The sequence below is a fragment of the Coregonus lavaretus genome (genome assembly GCF_964263955.1).
Source record: "Coregonus lavaretus genome assembly, chromosome: 1".
Taxonomy (NCBI): Eukaryota; Metazoa; Chordata; class Actinopteri; order Salmoniformes; family Salmonidae; genus Coregonus; species Coregonus lavaretus.
The window spans coordinates 28,431,563-28,452,932 of NC_139988.1; the positions used below are offsets into that span (position 1 = coordinate 28,431,563).

At 45.6% G+C, this 21,370-nt stretch overlaps 1 protein-coding gene across 1 annotated transcript in view; it reads right to left on the bottom strand.

Annotated features, from left to right (window-relative positions):
• LOC311132954 (cartilage acidic protein 1-like) overlaps positions 1 to 15,000 on the bottom strand; it is a gene marked incomplete at both ends in the record, with an annotated part of 57,430 nt that extends 42,430 nt beyond the window's left edge. The window contains one exon of the mRNA XM_084166347.1: positions 14,813 to 15,000. Coding sequence (XP_084022473.1) covers positions 14,813 to 15,000 — 188 coding nt within the window. The remainder of the gene's footprint in view (positions 1 to 14,812) is intronic.
• Between the last annotated feature and the right edge of the window lie 6,370 nt (positions 15,001 to 21,370).

Here is a 21,370-nt window from a genome sequence, read left to right on the forward strand (position 1 = left end):
CCATTCATTTCTATAGGTTACCTTTAGACGAGTCCTGTGACACCATCGTGTTCGTGAAAGTCTCCCCTTTCTACAGTGGGGTCATATTAGTTTGTAGCCCAAATGGTTCGGACACTACAGACAAAAGTTGACACATCAGCGTTACTGATTTCAGATTAGTCCCGTGGGGCTTGTGGGGGTCGTAGAGCAAAATGGAGAACACCATCGTGTTCTCCATCTATATAGAATGGTATTAGTTTATAGGCCAAACCGTTCAGTAGCTACAGGTGTTTTTGTGAGAAGACGGATTTTCCGGATGTCTCTTGGTCTGAAACAGTGCTGTAGCTCTGCCACTTTCCATCACAGATGTGGAAGGGCGACATAGGCAGATGTGGTGGATTGAGACGCAGACCATGCAAAAAAACGGATATCTCTAGCTTTTTTAATGTTACTTAAATTGACGCACCGGATGTTATAGGCCGTAGATGTTATAGGCTGTTTGTTATAGGCTGTAGATGTTAACGGCTGGATGTTATAGGCCATAGATGTTATAGGCTGTTTGTTATAGGCTGTAGATGTTAAAGGCTGGATGTTATAGGCAATAGATGGAGCAGAGAGATGATGGGAGGTCAAACAAAGAGTAAACCTGTCATTTATGGAGACTTATCTGACGGTCAGTGCTATCCATCATCCTTGGGACTTCCCAACCCTAAACCTTTAACCCCTCCCCTTACCCTTACTTTAACCCCTCCCCTAACTTTAACCCCTCCCCTTACCTTGATGGGTTCTGACTTTTAAACTAGAAATATCCTTAACCATGTCACAGAGGGAAAGAGAGGAATGCAGGACGTGTAAATACTGTCAGAACATATTATAGTTAATCATCAGCTTTCCTATGGAAATGAGGAGTGCCATAGTCTCGTTTCTACACCAGAAGTTAATGGTTATCTGTAGGAGGAATGTATTCTATACTATCGTAATAATGTTTACATATCTTGCATTACCCATCTCATATGTACACTGCTCAAAAAAATTAAGGGAACACTAAAATAACACATCCTAGATCTGAATGAATGAAATAATCTTATTAAATACTTTTTTCTTTACATAGTTGAATGTGCTGACAACAAAATCACACTAAAATTATCAATGGAAATCAAATGTATCAACCCATGGAGGTCTGGATTTGGAGTCACCCTCAAAATTAAAGTGGAAAACCACACTACAGGCTGATCCAACTTTGATGTAATGTCCTTAAAACAAGTCAAAATGAGGCTCAGTAGTGTGTGTGGCCTCCACGTGCCTGTATGACCTCCCTACAACGCCTGGGCATGCTCCTGATGAGGTGGCGGATGGTCTCCTGAGGGATCTCCTCCCAGACCTGGACTAAAGCATCCGCCAACTCCTGGACAGTCTGTGGTGCAACGTGGCATTGGTGGATGGAGCGAGACATGATGTCCCAGATGTGCTCAATTGGATTCAGGTCTGGGGAACGGGCGGGCCAGTCCATAGCATCAATGCCTTCCTCTTGCAGGAACTGCTGACACACTCCAGCCACATGAGGTCTAGCATTGTCTTGCATTAGGAGGAACCCAGAGCCAACCGCACCAGCATATGGTCTCACAAGGGGTCTGAGGATCTCATCTCGGTACCTAATGGCAGTCAGGCTACCTCTGGCGAGCACATGGAGGGCTGTGCGGCCCCCCAAAGAAATGCCACCCACACCATGACTGACCCACCGCCAATCCGGTCATGCTGGAGGATGTTGCAGGCAGCAGAACGTTCTCCACAGCGTCTCCAGACTCTGTCACGTCTCTCACATGTGCTCAGTGTGAACCTGCTTTCATCTGTGAAGAGCACAGGGCGCCAGTGGCGAATTTGCCAATCTTGGTGTTCTCTGGCAAATGCCAAACGTCCTGCACGGTGTTGGGCTGTAAGCACAACCCCCACCTGTGGACGTCGGGCCCTCATACCACCCTCATGGAGTCTGTTTCTGACCGTTTGAGCAGACACATGCACATTTGTGGCCTGCTGGAGGTCATTTTGCAGGGCTCTGGCAGTGCTCCTCCTGCTCCTCCTTGCACAAAGGCGGAGGTAGCAGCCCTGCTGCTGGGTTGTTGCCCTCCTACGGCCTCCTCCACGTCTCCTGATGTACTGGCCTGTCTCCTGGTAGCGCCTCCATTCTCTGGACACTACGCTGACAGACACAGCAAACCTTCTTGCCACAGCTCGCATTGATGTGCCATCCTGGATGAGCTGCACTACCTGAGCCACTTGTGTGGGTTGTAGACTCCGTCTCATGCTACCACTAGAGTGAAAGCACCGCCAGCATTCAAAAGTGACCAAAACATCAGCCAGGAAGCATAGGAACTGAGAAGTGGTCTGTGGTCACCACCTGCAAAACTAGTCCTTTATTGGGAGTGTCTTGCTAATTGCCTATAATTTCCACCTGTTGTCTATTCCATTTGCACAACAGCATGTTGTCATGGTTTCGGCCGAGGCTGCTCCTCCTCCTTGTTCGGGCAGGCTTCGGCGGTCGTCAACTCCGGAGTACTAGCTGCCACCGTTCTTTGTTTTCGATGTTTGTTGGGTTTGGTCTGTTTGGTACACCTGTTCATGTTTAGTGTTGATTATGTGTCCTATAAGTTCTCGTTGTTTCTGTCATGTGTTGTGTGTAATTGGTTTCACCTGTCTGTTGGTGCTGTTCACTTTTTGCCAGTCGCTAGTGTGTACCGTCGCACTGTTGTTTTCGTGCGCAGTCGGTTTTGTGTTTTACGCACTGTTGCGTATTGTTCGCCTCCGGGTTGGTTAGACCCGTTTGTTATTTTGTCTTTTCAAGTAAAGACTGGTTTGACTTAGCTCCTGTGTCCTGCACTTGATTCCGCACCACATCCGCATCAGATACCCTGACAGAATTACACACCTTCCCATGGAGTCAGCAGGAGCAACAGCAGCGCCTGAGTCGTTGGAGGAGCGCGTCCGCAGCCAGGATGATCAGATCCATCGACTTGGGACCGCTCTGCAGGACGTCATCAACACCTTACACAGATGGGAGTCCAGAGGGGTACCCACACCCCCACCTATCACACCATCACCATCGGTCGGTCCGCCCGTCCAAGGTCCGGAACCCAGTGGGATTCGGCTCTCGCTCCCGAGGGCGTATGACGGCACGGCTGCCGGGTGTCAGGGGTTCCTCCTGCAGGTGGAGCTCTACCTGGCCACTGTACACCCGGTGCCCTCGGGACACGAGAGCGTTTCCGCCCTCATCTCCTGTCTCACAGGCAAGGCGTTGGAATGGGCCAACGCCGAATGGAGGAGGATAGACGCCACCACCATCTCCTATGCGGAGTTCTCCCGTCGCTTCAGGGCCGTGTTCGACCATCCACCTGAGGGGAAAGCGGCGGGGGAGCGTCTATTCTACCTCCGACAGGGGAGGAGGAGCGCACAGGAGTTCGCACTGGAGTTCCGGACTCTAGCGGCAGATGCAGGGTGGAATGAACGGGCCCTCATCGATCACTTTCGATGTAGTCTACGGGAGGACGTCCAACGTGAGTTGGCTTGCAGGGACACCAACCTCACGTTCGACCAGTTGGTCGACATGTCCATCCGTCTTGACACCCTGCTGGCCACCCGTGGACGTCCCGAGTGGGGTCCGTCCATTCCATCCTCCAGCACCTCCGAGCCGAGCCCTATGGAGCTCGGGGGTGCTGGCGCTAGAGAGAGGAGGAGAAGGAGCCCGAGGGAGGCTGTCCCCTGCACCAATTGTGGCCGTGGAGGGCACACTGCGGCCAGGTGCTGGGGAGGGTCTCCAGGAGGAGGGGACAACAGGCCACGCACTGGGGAGCCATCCCAGGTGAGTAGACGCCCCATTACCCAGAGCTCTCTGTTGTGCATGTTTGTATACCTGTAAGTTTTCCACAGGTTGCACCTCATTCCCGGCATAAGGCGCTAGTAGATTCAGGCGCAGCTGGGAATTTTGTTGATCGGAAATTTTGTTTAGATTTAGGGATTCCCCTCCTTCCTGTTGACGCTCCATTTCCCGTTCATGCATTAGATAGCCGCCCGTTGGGTTCGGGGTTGATTAGGGAGGTCACAGCACCACTTAAGATGTGTACGCAGGGGGGTCATGAGGAGACTATTCAGCTATATCTGATCGACTCTCCTGCGTACCCGGTGGTGCTGGGAATTCCCTGGTTAAGTACCCATAACCCTTCCATTTCGTGGCAACAGAGGGCTCTCAAGGAGTGGTCTGCTCAGTGTGAGGGGCGATGTCTGGGTGTTTCCGTGGGGGCGACCTCGGTGGAAAGTCCAAACCAAGTGCCCGCATTGCACATTCCCCCTGAATATGGGGATTTGGCACTTGTGTTCAGTAAATCGAGGGCGACGCAGTTGCCTCCTCACAGACAGGAGGATTGTGCGATAGACCTCCAGGCAGGAGCAGCGCTCCCGCGGAGCCACGTGTATCCTTTGTCTCAAGAGGATAAAAGGGCTATGGAGACTTACATAGCCGAATCTTTGAGACAGGGATACATACGGCCCTCCACTTCCCCTGCGTCCTCAAGCTTCTTTTTTGTGAAGAAAAAGGATGGAGGGTTGCGCCCGTGCATTGATTACCGTGGTCTCAATCAGATTACTGTGAAATACAGTTATCCACTCCCTCTGATTGCGACTATGACGGAATCATTGCACGGAGCGCGTTTCTTCACAAAACTGGATCTCAGGAGCGCATATAACTTGTTGCGCATTAGGGAGGGCGATGAATGGAAAACAGCCTTTAGTACCACCTCGGGTCATTACGAGTATCTCGTCATGCCATACGGGTTGATGAATGCTCCTTCAGTCTTCCAATCCTTCATGGATGAGATCTTCCGGGACATGCAGGGGCAAGGTGTGGTCGTGTACATTGATGACATTCTGGTGTACTCTTCTACCCGAGCCGAGCATGTAGCCCTGGTGCGTCGAGTGTTGAGGAGGCTGTTGGAGCACGACCTGTATGTCAAGGCAGAGAAATGTCTGTTTTTCCAGGAGTCTGTCTCCTTTTTGGGTTATCGGTTGTCCGCGTCAGGGGTGAAGATGGAGGTGGACCGTGTGTCAGCCGTGCGTAATTGGCAAACCCCAACCACTGTTAAAGAGGTGCAGCAGTTCTTGGGCTTTGCGAATTACTACCGGAGGTTTATCCGGGGTTTTGGACAGGTGGCAGCTCCCATCACGTATATTCTGAAGGGGTGTCCGGTGCGCTTGCAGTGGTCAGCTTAGGCGGACAGGGCTTTTGGGAAAATGAAGGGCCTGTTTACTTCGGCTCCGGTGCTGGCGCATCCGGATCCCGCCTTACCATTTCAGGTAGAGGTGGACGCGTCTGAGGCCGGTATAGGGGCCGTTCTATCTCAACGGTCCGGCACGCCACCTAAACTCCGCCCCTGTGCTTTTTACTCAAAAAAGCTCAGCCCGGCGGAGCGGAATTATGACGTAGGGGACAGGGAGCTGTTAGCCGTGGTACAGGCCCTAAAGGTGTGGAGGCATTGGCTTGAGGGGGCTCAACACCCTTTCCTCATTTTGACTGACCATCGGAACCTGGAGTACATCCGGGCAGCTAGGAGACTGAACCCTCGCCAGGCTCGGTGGAACATGTTTCTAGCCAGGTTCGTATTTAAAATCACGTACATCCCTGGGTCCCAGAACGGTAAGGCAGACGCCCTGTCCCGGCGGTATGACACAGAGGAGAGGTCCGTTGAGCCCACTTCCATACTACCGGAGTCTTGTCTAGTGGCACCGGTTGTGTGGGAGGTCGATGCTGAAATCGAGCGGGCGTTGCGTACCGACCCTAGCCCTCCACAGTGTCCTGTGGGTCGGACGTACGTTCCGCTCGAGGTTCGGGATCGACTCATTTATTGGGCTCACACGTCACCCTCCTCTGGACATCCTGGTATTGGCCGGACAGTGCACTGTCTTAGTGCTAAGTACTGGTGGCCCACGTTAGCCAGGGATGTGAGGGTTTATGTCTCCTCCTGCTCGGTGTGCGCCCAGTGTAAGGCGCCTAGACATCTGCCTAGGGGTAAGTTACAACCCCTGCCCGTTCCACAACGACCATGGTCTCACCTCTCGGTGGACTTCATCACTGACCTTCCCCCCTCGCAGGGGAATACCACTATACTGGTCGTTGTGGACCGGTTCTCTAAGGCCTGTCGTTTGCGCCCTATGCCGGGCCTTCCTACTGCCCTACAGACCGCCGAAGCTCTATTCACCCACGTTTTCCGGCACTACGGGGTACCCGAGGATATTGTGTCTGATCGAGGTCCCCAGTTCACCTCCAGAGTCTGGAGAGCATTTATGGAGCGTTTGGGGGTCTCGGTGAGCCTTACCTCGGGTTACCATCCAGAGAGTAATGGGCAGGTGGAACGCGTGAACCAGGATGTGGGTAGGTTTCTTAGATCATACTGCCAGGGCCGGCCGGAGGAGTGGGCACGGTATGGTCCTTGGGCAGAAATGGCCCAGAATTCCCTACGCCACTCCTCAACTAACCTAACCCCTTTCCAATGTGTGTTAGGTTACCAGCCGGTTCTGGCACCATGGCAGCAGAGCCAGATCGAGGCTCCTGCGGTGGATGAGTGGGTGCGGCGCTCGGAGGAGACGTGGAACGCTGCACACGTCCATCTGCAGCGGGCCATCCGTCGTCAGAAGGCGAGCGCCGATCTCCACCGCAGTGAGGGGCCGGTGTACGCACCTGGTGATCGAGTCTGGCTCTCTACCAGAAACCTGCCCTTCTGCCTGCCCTGCCGGAAACTGGGTCGGCGGTTTGTGGGGCCGTTTAAAGTCCTGAGAAGATTGAACGAGGTGTGTTACAGATTACAACTGCCTAGTGACTATCGTATTAACCCCTCGTTCCATGTGTCTCTTCTCAGGCCGGTGGTAGCTGGTCCACTCCAGGAAGATGAGATCAGAGAGACTCCTCCGCCCCCATTGGACATCGAGGGGGCACCGGCGTACACCGTGCGGTCCATCTTGGATTCGAGACGTCGGATGGGGGGTCTCCAATATCTCGTGGAGTGGGAGGGGTACGGCCCTGAGGAGCGGTGCTGGGTGCCGAGGAGGGACATCTTAGACCCGTCTCTTCTGACTGAGTTCCATCGTGGTCATCCCACGCGCCCTGCTCCGCGTCCTCCTGGTCGTCCTCGAGGCCGGGGTCGGCGCACGGCTGGAGCCGCGCGTCAAGGGGGGGGTACTGTCACGGTTTCGGCCGAGGCTGCTCCTCCTCCTTGTTCGGGCAGGCTTCGGCGGTCGTCGTCTCCGGAGTACTAGCTGCCACCGTTCTTTGTTTTCGATGTTTGTTGGGTTTGGTCTGTTTGGTACACCTGTTCATGTTTAGTGTTGATTATGTGTCCTATAAGTTCTCGTTGTTTCTGTCATGTGTTGTGTGTAATTGGTTTCACCTGTCTGTTGGTGCTGTTCACTTTTTGCCAGTCGCTAGTGTGTACCGTCGCACTGTTGTTTTCGTGCGCAGTCGGTTTTGTGTTTTACGCACTGTTGCGTATTGTTCGCCTCCGGGTTGGTTAGACCCGTTTGTTATTTTGTCTTTTCAAGTAAAGACTGGTTTGACTTAGCTCCTGTGTCCTGCACTTGATTCCGCACCACATCCGCATCAGATACCCTGACACATGTGACATTTATTGTCAATCAGTGTTGCTTCCTAAGTGGACAGTTTGATTTCACAGAAGTGTGATTGACTTGGAATTACAATGTGTTGTTTAAGTGTTCCCTTTATTTTTTTGAGCAGTGTATATACTGTACTCTATACTATCTATTGCATCTTAGCCTATGCCGCTCTGACCATTGCATTGCTCATCCAAATATTTATATATTCTTATTCCATTCCTTTACTTAGATTTGTGTGTATTAGATATTAGTTGTGGAACTGTTAGTTATTACTTGCTAGATATTACTGCACTGTCGGAACTAGACCACAAGCATTTCACTACACTCGCAATAACATCTGCTAACCATTTGTATGTGACCAATACATTTGATTTGATTTTATATGGTGGAGGCAATTAAGCTTGGAATGTACTGAGCAAAGGAAAGGCAATCACATGGTTGCAGTCACTGATAAAGGTGGAGAGATGTGGTTTAGTGAGGAATGGGGGGCGAGGTCAGGTCAGGTCAGATTAAGGGAGAAGGAACAGTTTACTACCTGCATCACTTAACTTCCTGCCTAGCAATAACCATGTAATGTTTAGAGGGAAGGAGGAGTTCACCTAAATTGGAGTATATACAGTGGGGAGAACAAGTATTTGATACACTGCCGATTTTGCCGATTTTCCTACTTACAAAGCATGTAGAGGTCTGTACTTTTTATCATAGGTACACTTCAACTGTGAGAGACGGAATCTAAAACAAAAATCCAGAAAATCACATTGTATGATTTTTAAGTTATTCATTTGCATTTTATTGCATGACATAAGTATTTGATACATCAGAAAAGCAGAACTTAATATTTGGTACAGAAACCTTTGTTTGCAATTACAGAGATCATACGTTTCCTGTAGGTCTTGACCAGGTTTGCACACACTGCAACAGGGATTTTGGCCCACTCCTCCATACAGACCTTCTCCAGATCCTTCAGGTTTCGGGGCTGTTGCTGGGCAATACGGACTTTTAGCTCCCTCCAAAGATTTTCTATTGGGTTCAGGTCTGGAGACTGGCTAGGCCACTCCAGGACCTTGAGATGCTTCTTACGGAGCCACTCCTTAGTTGCCCTGGCTGTGTGTTTCGGGATGTTGTCATGCTGGAAGACCCAGCCACGACCCATCTTCAATGCTCTTACTGAGGGAAGGAGGTTGTTGGCCAAGATCTCGCGATACATGGCCCCATCCATCCTCCCCTCAATACGGTGCAGTCGTCCTGTCCCCTATGCAGAAAAGCATCCCCAAAGAATGATGTTTCCACCTCCATGCTTCACGGTTGGGATGGTGTTCTTGGGGTTGTACTCATCCTTCTTCTTCCTCCAAACACGGCGAGTGCAGTTTAGACCAAAAAGCTCTATTTTTGTCTCATCAGACCACATGACCTTCTCCCATTCCTCCTCTGGATCATCCAGATGGTCATTGGCAAACTTCAGACGGGCCTGGCCATGCGCTGGCTTGAGCAGGGGGACCTCGCGTGTGCTGCAGGATTTTTATCCATGACGGCGTAGTGTGTTACTAATGGTTTTCTTTGAGACTGTGGTCCCAGCTCTCTTCAGGTCATTGACCAGGTCCTGCCGTGTAGTTCTGGGCTGATCCCTTACCTTCCTCATGATCATTGATGCCCCACGAGGTGAGATCTTGCATGGAGCCCCAGACCGAGGGTGATTGACCGTCATCTTGAACTTCTTCCATTTTCTAATAATTGCGCCAACAGTTGTTGCCTTCTCACCAAGCTCCTTGCCTATTGTCCTGTAGCCCATCCCAGCCTTGTGCAGGTCTACAATTTTATCCCTGATGTCCTTACACAGCTCTCTGGTCTTGGCCATTGTGGAGAGGTTGGAGTCTGTTTGATTGAGTGTGTGGACAGGTGTCTTTTATACAGGTAACGAGTTCAAACAGGTGCAGTTAATACAGGTAATGAGTGGAGAACAGGAGGGCTTCTTAAAGGTCTGTGAGAGCCGGAATTCTTACTGGTTGGTAGGTGATCAAATACTTATTATATGCAATAAAATGCAAGTTAATTACTTAAAAATCATACAATATGATTTTCTGGATTTTTGTTTTAGATTCCGTCTCTCACAGTTGAAGTGTACCTATGATAAAAATGACAGACCTCTACATACTTTGTAAGTAGGAAAACCTGCAAAATCGGCAGTGTATCAAATACTTGTTCTCCCCACGGTATATTTGTGCTGGTGGAAACATGTTTTTATCTGTTCAGCTGCTGACCCTTTGGGTGAATAAACTTGGTTTGAGCTTTACTAATCGTCCGCAAGTTTTTTACTCGGTTCATTTAGAACCTAACACCCTTAACCATAACCATGACCCTTACTTTAAACATTTTAAAATGTCAACTTCAATTGGGTAGGGACATCCCAAGAGTCCCAGATAGCACATTCCCTTATCTGACCTCAGGACTTCACTGAAGACTTGTCTCATACCTTAACTACAGATGTGTTCTACGGATCACAGACATACACTTAACTGTGTCTCATCTCGGCAACACAGAACCAAACATTGCGTGAGATTTGGTTCTTGGGAGAGAGGTTGAGATGTTTTGTCTTTCACAAGAGACTGAACTATGTAAAAATATGTGTCTATGGAATAATAATCTGCTCAAATACAGTGAGGGAAAAAAGTTTTCGATCCCCTGCTGATTTTGTACGTTTGCCCACTGACAAAGACATGATCAGTCTATAATTTTAATGGTAGGTTTATATGAACAGTGAGAGACAGAATAACAACAACAAAATCCAGAAAAACGAATGTAGAAAATTTTGTAAATTGATTTGCATTTTAATTAGGGAAATAAGTATTTGACCCCTCTGCAAAACATGACTTGGTGGCAAAACTCTTGTTGGCAATCACAGAGGTCAGACGTTTCTTGTAGTTTGCCACCAGGTTTGCACACATCTCAGGAGGGATTTTGTCCCACTCCTCTTTGCAGATCTTCTCCAAGTCATTAAGGTTTCGAGGCTGACGTTTGGCAACTCGAACCTTCAGCTCCCTCCACAGATTTTCTATGGGATTAAGGTCTGGAGACTGGCTAGGCCACTCCAGGACCTTAATGTGCTTCTTCTTGAGTCACTCCTTTGTTGCCTTGGCTGTGTGTTTTGGGTCATTGTCATGCTGAAATACCCATCCACGACCCATTTTCAATGCCCTGGCTGAGGGAAGGAGGTTCTCACCTAAGATTTGACGGTACATGGCCCCGTCCATCGTCCCTTTGATGCAGTGAAGTTGTCCTGTCCCCTTAGCAGAAAAACACCCCCAAAGCATAATGTTTCCACCTCCATGTTTGACGGTGGGGATGGTGTTCTTGGGGTCATAGGCAGCATTCCTCCTCCTCCAAACACAGCGAGTTGAGTTGATGCCAAAGAGCTCCATTGTGGTCTCATCTGACCACAACACTTTCACCCAGTTCTCCTCTGAATCATTCAGATGTTCATTGGCAAACTTCAGACGGCCCTGTATATGTGCTTTCTTGAGCAGGGGGACCTTGTGGGCACTGCAGGATTTCAGTTCTTCACGGCGTAGTGTGTTACCAATTGTATTCTTGGTGACTATGGTCCCAGCTGCCTTGAGATCATTGACAAGATCCTCCCGCGTAGTTCTGGGCTGATTCCTCACCGTTCTCATGATCATTGCAACTCCACAAGGTGAGATCTTGCATGGAGCCCCAGGCCGAGGGAGATTTACAGTTCTTTTGTGTTTCTTCCATTTGCGAATAATCGCACCAACTGTTGTCACCTTCTCACTAAGCTGCTTGGCGATGGTCTTGTAGCCCATTCCAGCCTTGTGTAGGTCTACAATCTTGTCCCTGACATCCTTGGAGAGCTCTTTGGTCTTGGCCATGGTGGAGAGTTTGGAATCTGATTGATTGATTGCTTCTGTGGACAGGTGTCTTTTATACAGGTAACAAGCTGAGATTAGGAGCACTCCCTTTAAGAGTGTGCTCCTAATCTCAGCTCGTTACCTGTATAAGACACCTGGGAGCCAGAAATCGTTCTGATTGAGAGGGGGTCAAATACTTATTTCCCTCATTAAAATGCAAATCAATTTATAACATTTTTGACATGCGTCTTTCTTGATTTATTTTATTTTATTCTGTCTCTCACTGTTCAAATAAACCTACCATTAAAATTATAGACTGATCATTTCTTTGTCAGTGGGCAAACATACAAAATCAACAGGGGATCAAATACTTTTTTCCCTCACTGTATATACATGTATACAGTAGGCTATGCCCCATTGTTTTATGTCTGAGGGGCAGGTTTACTACTAAAGGGTCAGGTTTTTTCAGCGAGGTTAAAACACCAAAAAATAAAAGCTAAAACATGAAACTATGTTAATTTACAATTTACTTTTATTTAAAAAAAAATTCTCACCATTATTTTATATTTTGTCCTCAATGTTCCCTTTAGAAAAGATTAGCACCTGGTGCCAAATTAGAACTGTTAAAGCTAGAAAAAATACATAGATAATGAATAAAGGAGAAGAGAAGGAGATCTTCAGACAATGTGAAGGTCATCAGCCTGCCCTGATGAAGGGTTTGATGCCAAATCATCTTGTTTTTAAGAATAAAGGGCTACTTCTTATTGAACTTCCAATCACTTAACTTCAGCTAGATGCCACACGGGATGACAGTGCTTAATTTCACCATCCCTGTCTCTGCCTCTCCCTCCACTCTCTTGTCTGCTGCAGTCTCACCAAACCCCTTCTATCAGTGTAGCTCTGTCCAACATTTTCTGTTCTCATGAGCACCACTCGTCGAAGCCTCTGGACACCCTTATACACTCTCATCCTTAAAACACTTTCTTTTTCATCTTTGTTCTTCTCTCTCTTCCATTAGCTCAGAAAATGACAGATCTCTTCCCCCCTTTTCTTGTACATTTAGCTCAGTGAGCGACAGAACACTTTCTACCCTCAATCTTGTCCTCTTGGTCAGAAATGACAGATCCCTTTCCCCCTTTCATCTACGTTTAGTTCAGTGAAGTAAAGATAGCTCTTGCTCTTACATTAAGGTAAGGACCTATTTTAACTTTTCGCTCATCCTTAAGTTCAGCGAACGACAGATCACTTTCCATTTTTCCCTCCTTGTTTGGGTTATTGGAGAGATCACTATCTTGTCTTGGAATCACTGTAATTGTCTCTTAGGTCCATAAATGGAAGAAAGCGATTTTCTGCTTTAAACTCCCTGATTCTGCTGTTACTGTGAGAACGAGTCAATTTTCCTCTTGAAACAGAATGGGATTTCACATTGTATAACAGAGGAGGCATTTTGTTACGTAATTATCTGTAATAGACATAATTTGTGATAGTACCACCTTGTGTTTCATTTACTGTTAAAACATGTCATGGTGGATTTTCTTGAGGCAGGAGTGAATTTAAACAGAAATAGAGGTTGTTTTAGGTTTGTTTCTGTAATGTTACATAAAGGTTGATGTCATTTTGGCCACCCTGTGAATTTTCTATAAAACATGCCCTTGTGGATTTTCTTGAAGCAGTAATAAATGTAACAAGGTTTAACATAATTGAGAGCATATTGAATAGGCTGTTTTCGAACAGTTTTGACCAGAGTCATATATGTAGAGAGTTGGGCCAATGCGGATTCTGTCTGAACGTTTCGAGATTGCCACTTTCTCAATAATTGACGCTTCCATGTTGTTGTTTATTTATTTCGAATCGTTTTCAAAACCTATGAAGATGTCCAGTGAAAGCATATATGCAATTTGTTTACACAACAACAGTACAGACTTGGATACACGTTATCCCGAATGCTAATCAATAGAAGTGTCTGTTTTGCTTGTTTACAGCGGGTTATTTCATAGGGAATTGTCGGAGGAGCTCTCGTATTGTTACATCACAAACATTTTGAGAATAAAGGCGCTATCATGGCAGTCGTTCTAAACACCTGGCCGAACTCTCTATATACTGTATATGGCTCTGGTTATGACTAATATGATCTTTGTCAGTTTATCTCAGTAAAGATCCTCAGATCCTCAAAAAATTATACAGCTGCACCATCGAGAGCATCCTGACTGGTTGCATCACCGCCTGGTATGGCAACTGCTTGGCCTCCGACCGCAAGGCACTACAGAGGGTAGTGCGTACGGCCCAGTACATCACTGGGGCCAAGCTTCCTGCCATCCAGGACCTCTATACCAGGCGGTGTCAGAGGAAGGCCCTCAAAATTGTCAAAGACTCCAGCCACCCTAGTCATAGACTGTTCTCTCTGCTACCGCACGGCAAGCGGTACCGGAGTGCCAAGTCTAGGTCCAAAAGACTTCTCAACAGCTTCTACCCCCAAGCCATAAGACTCCTGAACAGCTAATCATGGCTACCCGGACTATTTGCACTGCCCCCCACCCCATCCTTTTTACGCTGCTGCTACTCTGTTAATTATTTATGCATAGTCACTTTAACTCTACCCACATGTACATATTACCTCAACTACCTCAACTAGCCGGTGCCCACGCACATTGACTCTGCAACGGTACCCCCCTGTATATATAGCCTCCCTACTGTCACTTTATTTTACTTCTGCTCTTTTTTTTCTCAACACTTTTTTTGTTGTTGTTTTATTTTTACTTTTTTTGTTAAAAATAAATGCACTGTTGGTTAAGGGCTGTAAGTAAGCATTTCACTGTAATGTCTACACCTGTTGTATTCGGCGCATGTGACCAATACAATTTGATTTGATTTGATTTGATTTTAAAGATCACATTTGGATACTAGTGACTAGTTCTGCCTGGTTCTAACTACTTCTGACTAGTTCTGACTGATTTTGAGGGCCTCGTCGTCTGACTCACTCACTTAACCGGCTATGGACATCTCCAGATCATCCTATGTTATTTCCTCACTAACATTTCTAGATCACTCACTCAAAACCACTGACTGGTTTTGACAGGTTCTTCTAAGGTCTTTTAACTGTTCTGAGACCTTCTAACTTACTCACCCGGCTATGAACATCTCCAGACTGGTTCTTCTAAGTTATTTTGACTGGTTCTGAGGCCTTCTAACTTACTCACCCGGCTCTGAACATATCCAGATCATCCACTGTTTCCTATGTCACAGGTTCTGACACATTCTGACTGGTTCTGACCAATTAGGACTAGTTCTGATTAGTTCTGATGACCATGTCACTCACTCACCCGGCTACAAACATCTCCAGGTCTCCATCGTTGTCTACGTCGGTGACAGCCACTCCGTAGTTGAGCTGGGTGGGGTTGTTGTCATAGTCCGGAGGAAGCATGGTCTCTGTGACCGCTGAGAACATGGGCTCTGACCGTTGGGCCGCAGAGAGGACAGGGAGGAATATGAACACCCAGAGGAACATCATCACCTGTAGACAGAATCACAACCTTAATTCCAAAGTTTTCTGGAAATCCTGGTTGGATAATTCTGAATTTTTTGCATATTCCCTTCCGATTCCGGAAGTCTTTGAAGATACAGTACCAGTCAAAAGTTTGGACACACCTACTCATTCAAGGGTTTTTCTTTATTTTTACTATTTGCCTACATTGTAGAATAATAGTGAAGACATCAAAACTATGAAATAACACATATGGAATCATGTAGTAAGCAAAAAAGTGTTAAACTCATCAGACCAAAGGACAGATTTCCACTGGTCTAACGTCCATTGATCGTGTTTCTTGGCCCAAGCAAGTCTCTTCTTCTTATTGGTGTCCTTTAGTAGTGATTTCTTTGCAGCAATTCGACCAAATACCAAATAAAGCTATCTTCTGTATACCAACCCTACCTTGTCACAACACAACTGATTGGCTCAAACGCATTAAGTTCCTCAAATTAACTTTTAACAAGGCACAGCTGTTAATTGAAATGCATTCCAGGTGACTACCTCATGAAGCTGGTTGAGAGAATGCCAAGAGTGTGCAAAGCTGTCATCAAGGTAAAGGATGTCTACTTTGAAGAATCTCAAATATATAATATATTTTCATTTTGGTTCCTACATGATTCCATATGTGTTATTTCATAGTTTTGATGTCTTCACTATTATTCTACAATGTAGAAAATAGTAAAAATAAAGAAAAACCCTTGAATGAGTAGGTGTGTCCAAACTTTTGACTGGTATTGTATATTCGCCCTCTGGTGGGTATTATCATTGGAACAACTTAGTCCTACTTTTTGACCAGACTATATGACAATCATTCTGTACAACTGAAATAAAGTATTTCGTTGTTTACCACAGCAACTCTACTGTGGCAATTTATGTATGAATGGAAAACTTATGTTGGTGTACTGTACTCTTATTATTTGATTTGTTTCCAATTCATGCAGTCGATTAAATACAACTGTCTTTAAAATAGAATTGTCTGGTATGGCCATTTCTTATCAAGATCTGTCCATATTTGAAATGTGTAACTAAGTTAAGTCAATCGTGATTCAGTTATATTTGTTTAATCTAATTAACATTTAGGCTAATTAAGTTATTTCAAATGGCATATATTATATATTTTTTTGCCATTTAAGGTGAAACTTTTGAATGAAATATATGGCCTCCTACTTTTATATTCTTTTATATACTTATATTATTTTCTTTACATTCTTCAGCCATGGTTTCCGATGCTCCTGATTGGTCGATATTTCATTGTGGGTGGGAGTAGAGAACCTAGAAGCAGCTGTCTGGTATCATAATGACTTCATACGGTAACAACGAGAGATCAGCTGATCTGCTAGTTTATTATTGTGGGCTGTAATTCGTAGCACAGCACTACATTCTGCTCGTTGGTTGCAATGTTCTCGTCATGTCTTTATAAAAAAAGAATTCTGACCACTAAAAAGACGATAACAAAACAGTCTTCTACAACCAGTATACAACCTGATCATGATGTCATAATGACGAAATGGCAACCAGTTTTTACCGCTGGGGAAGGTCATTCCCACTGTAAGGTCATTCCCACACACTGAACCTGATTGCCTTTTAAAAGCTGACAACTTGATTTACCAACTGACTGTATAAAAACCATAAGCCATCATCACAGTCCCTCAGTTCTAATGTAATACAACAGAACCATTCTCATCTCAGCTCCCTAGTGCTGTGGATTCACTCACTGCTTAGTGCTTACACACACACACTGTTTTGCTTTGCCTCTGTCTGGGTGATATATGGCTCTTTAACATCCTCCTCAACAATTCAATTTGAGATAAAACGGCATCACACACACACACACACACACTCAAGCATCAGGGTAGGGTAATAGCAAGCTGTGTGTGTGTGTGTGTGTGTGTGTGTGTGTGTGCGTGCGGCATGCATGTGTGCGTTTGTGCTTGCATCCATGTGTATGTCTATGTGTATGTGTGTGTGTGCACGTCCATATGTACATCCGTGTGTCAGAGGAGGCTGGTGGGAGGAGCTATAAGAGGACAGGCTCATTGTAATGGCTGGAATTAAATGAATGGAACGGAGTCAAAAATGTGGTTTCCATATGTTTGATACAGTTCCATTCATTCCATTCCAACCATTACAATGAGCCCGTCCTCCTATAGTTCCTCCCACCAGCCTCCTCGGCCGTGTGTGTGTGTGTGGGCAGCACAGTGATAAGAGGGTAGCGTTCAGCAGAGACAGTCTTGCGTTCACCGCCTCTGGGTTAATGAATGGTGGAGAAGGGAAGAGATGTGGCCGTTTCTACCCATTAGACGCAAGCATAATGACTGATGAGTCTGAGAAATACAGGCAGTTTTACAGGCCTGCTAATGCTCTGTATTAGATAAGAGGGCAGGAGATACATTATAAAAGGGGAGGACAGGAAGGGATAGATGAGTAATGGAACTTTGACTGAATAACTATAACTTCACGAAATATGAAGGAAAATGTGTTATATTTTATAGGTGCACTGTTGGCCAATTAAATACAAACAAACAATAACAAAATACATGAATTGATCAATTAATAATTGCCCGATGCTGCATACTCCTACACTACTACAATTATTGTTATATCCTTTGTCAAGCTAGCTTGGTGCCAAACCAAGACAGAGGTCTTACACAAGCTCTACTGCTGCAATGAGACAGCAGCTGCATCTCAATGGTCTAACGTGGCATCCTCTCTATCCCCTCCTTTCTTAATTTGCACTTATCCAAGAGTTGGGACTGCATTCATCTCAATAGTCTAAAAAGGTATCTTTCTCCTCATCTCTCCTTCCTCTGCACTGATCGGACAACAAAACGTCTACCAAGTATTTGCTTTCACCAGTCCAGCTCTTTCACAACAGGAGAAAAGAGGAGAGGACAGGACGGGACCCTGCTAGTACATTAGGCTTCTAAGGTACTACTGTACCTCAAGGACAGATCTGAGCGGCTCCTGCCTGTGTCTCAACTACCTCTCACTGCAGTAAAACACATTACACTCTCTGGGATGTCCCTTATCACATTGTCCTCTACACCCCTCCCTACAAGAGTTTAGGAAGTTCTAAAGTATGTAGCTATGACTCATATGAAATATGTTTGTCATATATGATATATCATGGTTGTATTTGAGCTGTGAGTAACCTCAGTTACTGATATGACAACTAAATCAAAACCCACTCTCACACAGCCATCAACTCAGACATCAGTGAAAAATATAGAAATATAGTCCTAAACCTGCTTTCTTTATGGAAAATAACCAAATTCTCTCCTTCAATGGGTTGTAATACAATAGAATGTCACTCTCAATTACGAAATAAGATGATGTTGTTTGAAGTGGTGAGATGTTTTGGACTTTATTTATACGGCCATAAAGAGGCTATTACAGTACAGTATGCAAATATCAGCAAGTGTTCAAGCTGTGCTCCAATCTTGATAAGACTGCGACAAAGAGCCCCATGCAGCACCAGCATCTTCACTTACACAACATGCTGTATGGAGGCTCCTCTCTGTGAAGGACACCATCACTGCACCCCTCAAACACACACACACACACTTACAGGGAACGCACACACATACACACACACAGGTGCATGAACGCACGCGCACGCACACACACACACACACACACACACACACACACACACACACACGCACACACACACACACGGACACACACACAGACCACACAGAGAGCTACCATCAGTGAATTAAAACTATAAAACTAGTGTTCCAGACACACTGAGTTGAGCTTTGTCATAATCATTCTGACCAATCAACAGTTTAGATGAATGCTACTTCATCAGGAGATTTTCCGTAACAGTGAACAGCAGCAAGAGCCCTCATCTCACTCACTCACTCACACACACACACACACACACACACACCATCTTCAAATCAGAGCCAAGGCACTTATACAATCATACTGATGGCCAATTACAACTCTTACTGCTCTCAAATAGAATAGGTCCAACTTGACACAGCACAAACTATTAATGTATTTAAATAATTCACTGCAATTAAATCACATCTGATTAGCTCTGAACAGTTATTAATAACTGATTAGCTCTGAAAAATAATAATGAGTCACACTTTATTTGGATAGTCCATTTGTAGATGCTCTACCGATGGTCATACTATCAACAAACTATCTGTTGATATGCAACTGTTTGCTAAGGTTAAGTTTAAGGATAGGGTTAGGTTAAGAATAAGGGTAAAGGTTAGGGCTAGGGTAAGGGTTAACTTGAGGGTTAGGATAGGGGTTATAAGATGTTATCTTTCATCAACCATTACTTAATTAATTAATTAATTAATGTAATTATTGCAATAAATAAATCCATTCTAGCCTAGATACAAATGACTTAGCCTGCACAGACACTACTTTAAAATACATAATAGATTATCTTCCAAATAGCTTTGGAACAACTATTATCCTATATCAAATATATAAAAAAGACAAATTACAAATTTTTGCAGCAACTATTGAGCATCAGTGAACATTACAGCATATTGTATGTTGGCTACCCAGTCCTGCAAACCTTTAACTTGGGTATCCACTTTATACTGTAGTCTAGTAGCCTACCTAACTACCACAAACGTATTGTACAAGCTTAGAATAGAACCCATATAAACACATCACTGGCCATGCGCTCATATTATAGAATATAACAGAATATCACTGTGTTGAATGATGACAAGCTAAACTTTCTACGGGCGCGCTCAGAGCATCCTGTCTGCGCGCCGGCCCATTATGACACTAGCCTACCGCCGCAGAACTATCAAAAGACCAAGGGTACTCACTCGCATTCACAGGGACACACTGACGCAACAAGCAGCTATTCCTCTAGCGCCAGAAAGAGAAAGAGGGGACGAGTCAGCGAATTTTGTAGAGACTAGCCACTTCACTTGTCTCTTGGGTAGCAGACTTCTTCATCCCTTTACCTGAGTTAGAAAATAAAAGCTTTATGAAATCACTTGTGTCAGATTTAAGCCAATCGGGGGACACTTGCGTGAAGTTTTAGGAGGCAGCCAATGGATAGTGCGGGAAGGGAGACGTGGGCGGGTGGAGTGTACATTTTCTCAGGTGCTCATTATAATATTAGATGAGTTTCAGCGGGGACCGGGTACTGGGAGATGCGATGGTTATTCGGTTCAGAGGCTAAGAGGATGCTTCAATGCCTTTACATTTCATCATCATCATGATTCACGCGTGTGAACAGAATCTGTGAGACTTTTTTACTCTTTACATCTGATATACCCAAATATAGGCTATAGGTTAACCGTTTGCACTAATCAAAGCATGTTGTCTGCCCCTCATATGTAATGGCAATAATCCAAATGCAGGAAAAAACACATCCATGTGAAAATTATTTCCACTCAAATATAGGCTACAAAACTTTGTGCAGCTCAGGTGCTATTGGTCTGTCTAGATTGCCACTAAATTATGGTAGCATTTTTGTATATGTTACCTGCAGTAGCAATTCCACCTCAGGATCGGTTTTATGGATGAGAGAATCTCTCAGCTCTCAATTTGCAAGGAAAATATCACTGACTGTGGTAGAATAATAGAAACACAACATTGGCACAGGGCATAGGCTTGTACTTCAGAGTGGCAGTACCCTCCACTGAACTAAATAATGTTACATCAAATGGTGTTATAACACTCAGCAATCCTAGTCTCTCTGCAGTCACAACTTATCTACGGAGAGTTAAGTGAGGAGATTGGAATAGAGTTGGTGCTGCTCAGACACTGATCAGACTAACACGCACACACACACACACGTGTGTGTGTGTGTGTGTGTGTGTGTGTGTGTGTGTGTGTGTGTATTTGCAGGTTTATTGCTGCTGGTCTGCAGTTGTATAATTCCCTGGTCATGCTCTGATGACCTAGCCTCCCTGAGACCCCCAGCGAAATGAGATGTGTGGTGTGTGTGTCTCTCTGTGTGTGTGTGTGTGTGTGTGTGTGTGTGTGTGTGTCTGTGTTTGCTCATGCATTTGTGTGTGTTTTATTGTGTGTGTGTGTGTGTGTGTATGTATGTTCGCGCGCGTGTGTGTGTTTGTATGCACTCCCCAGTGAAATTAGATGTTCACTTCTCCAAGGACGTCTCCCACCATAATTTAAAGCCAGTGAGGTTGGGACGCTTAAACACACAAACTTCTGAGGTCATAAACCTAGTAAACCTATATACACTATATATACAAAAGTATGTGGACACCCCTTCAAATTAGTGGATTCGGCTATTTCAGCCAAACTCATTGCTGACAGGTGTATAAAATCGAGCACACCGCCATTGCAATCTCCATAGACAAACATTGACAGTAGAATGGCCTTACTGAAGAGCTCA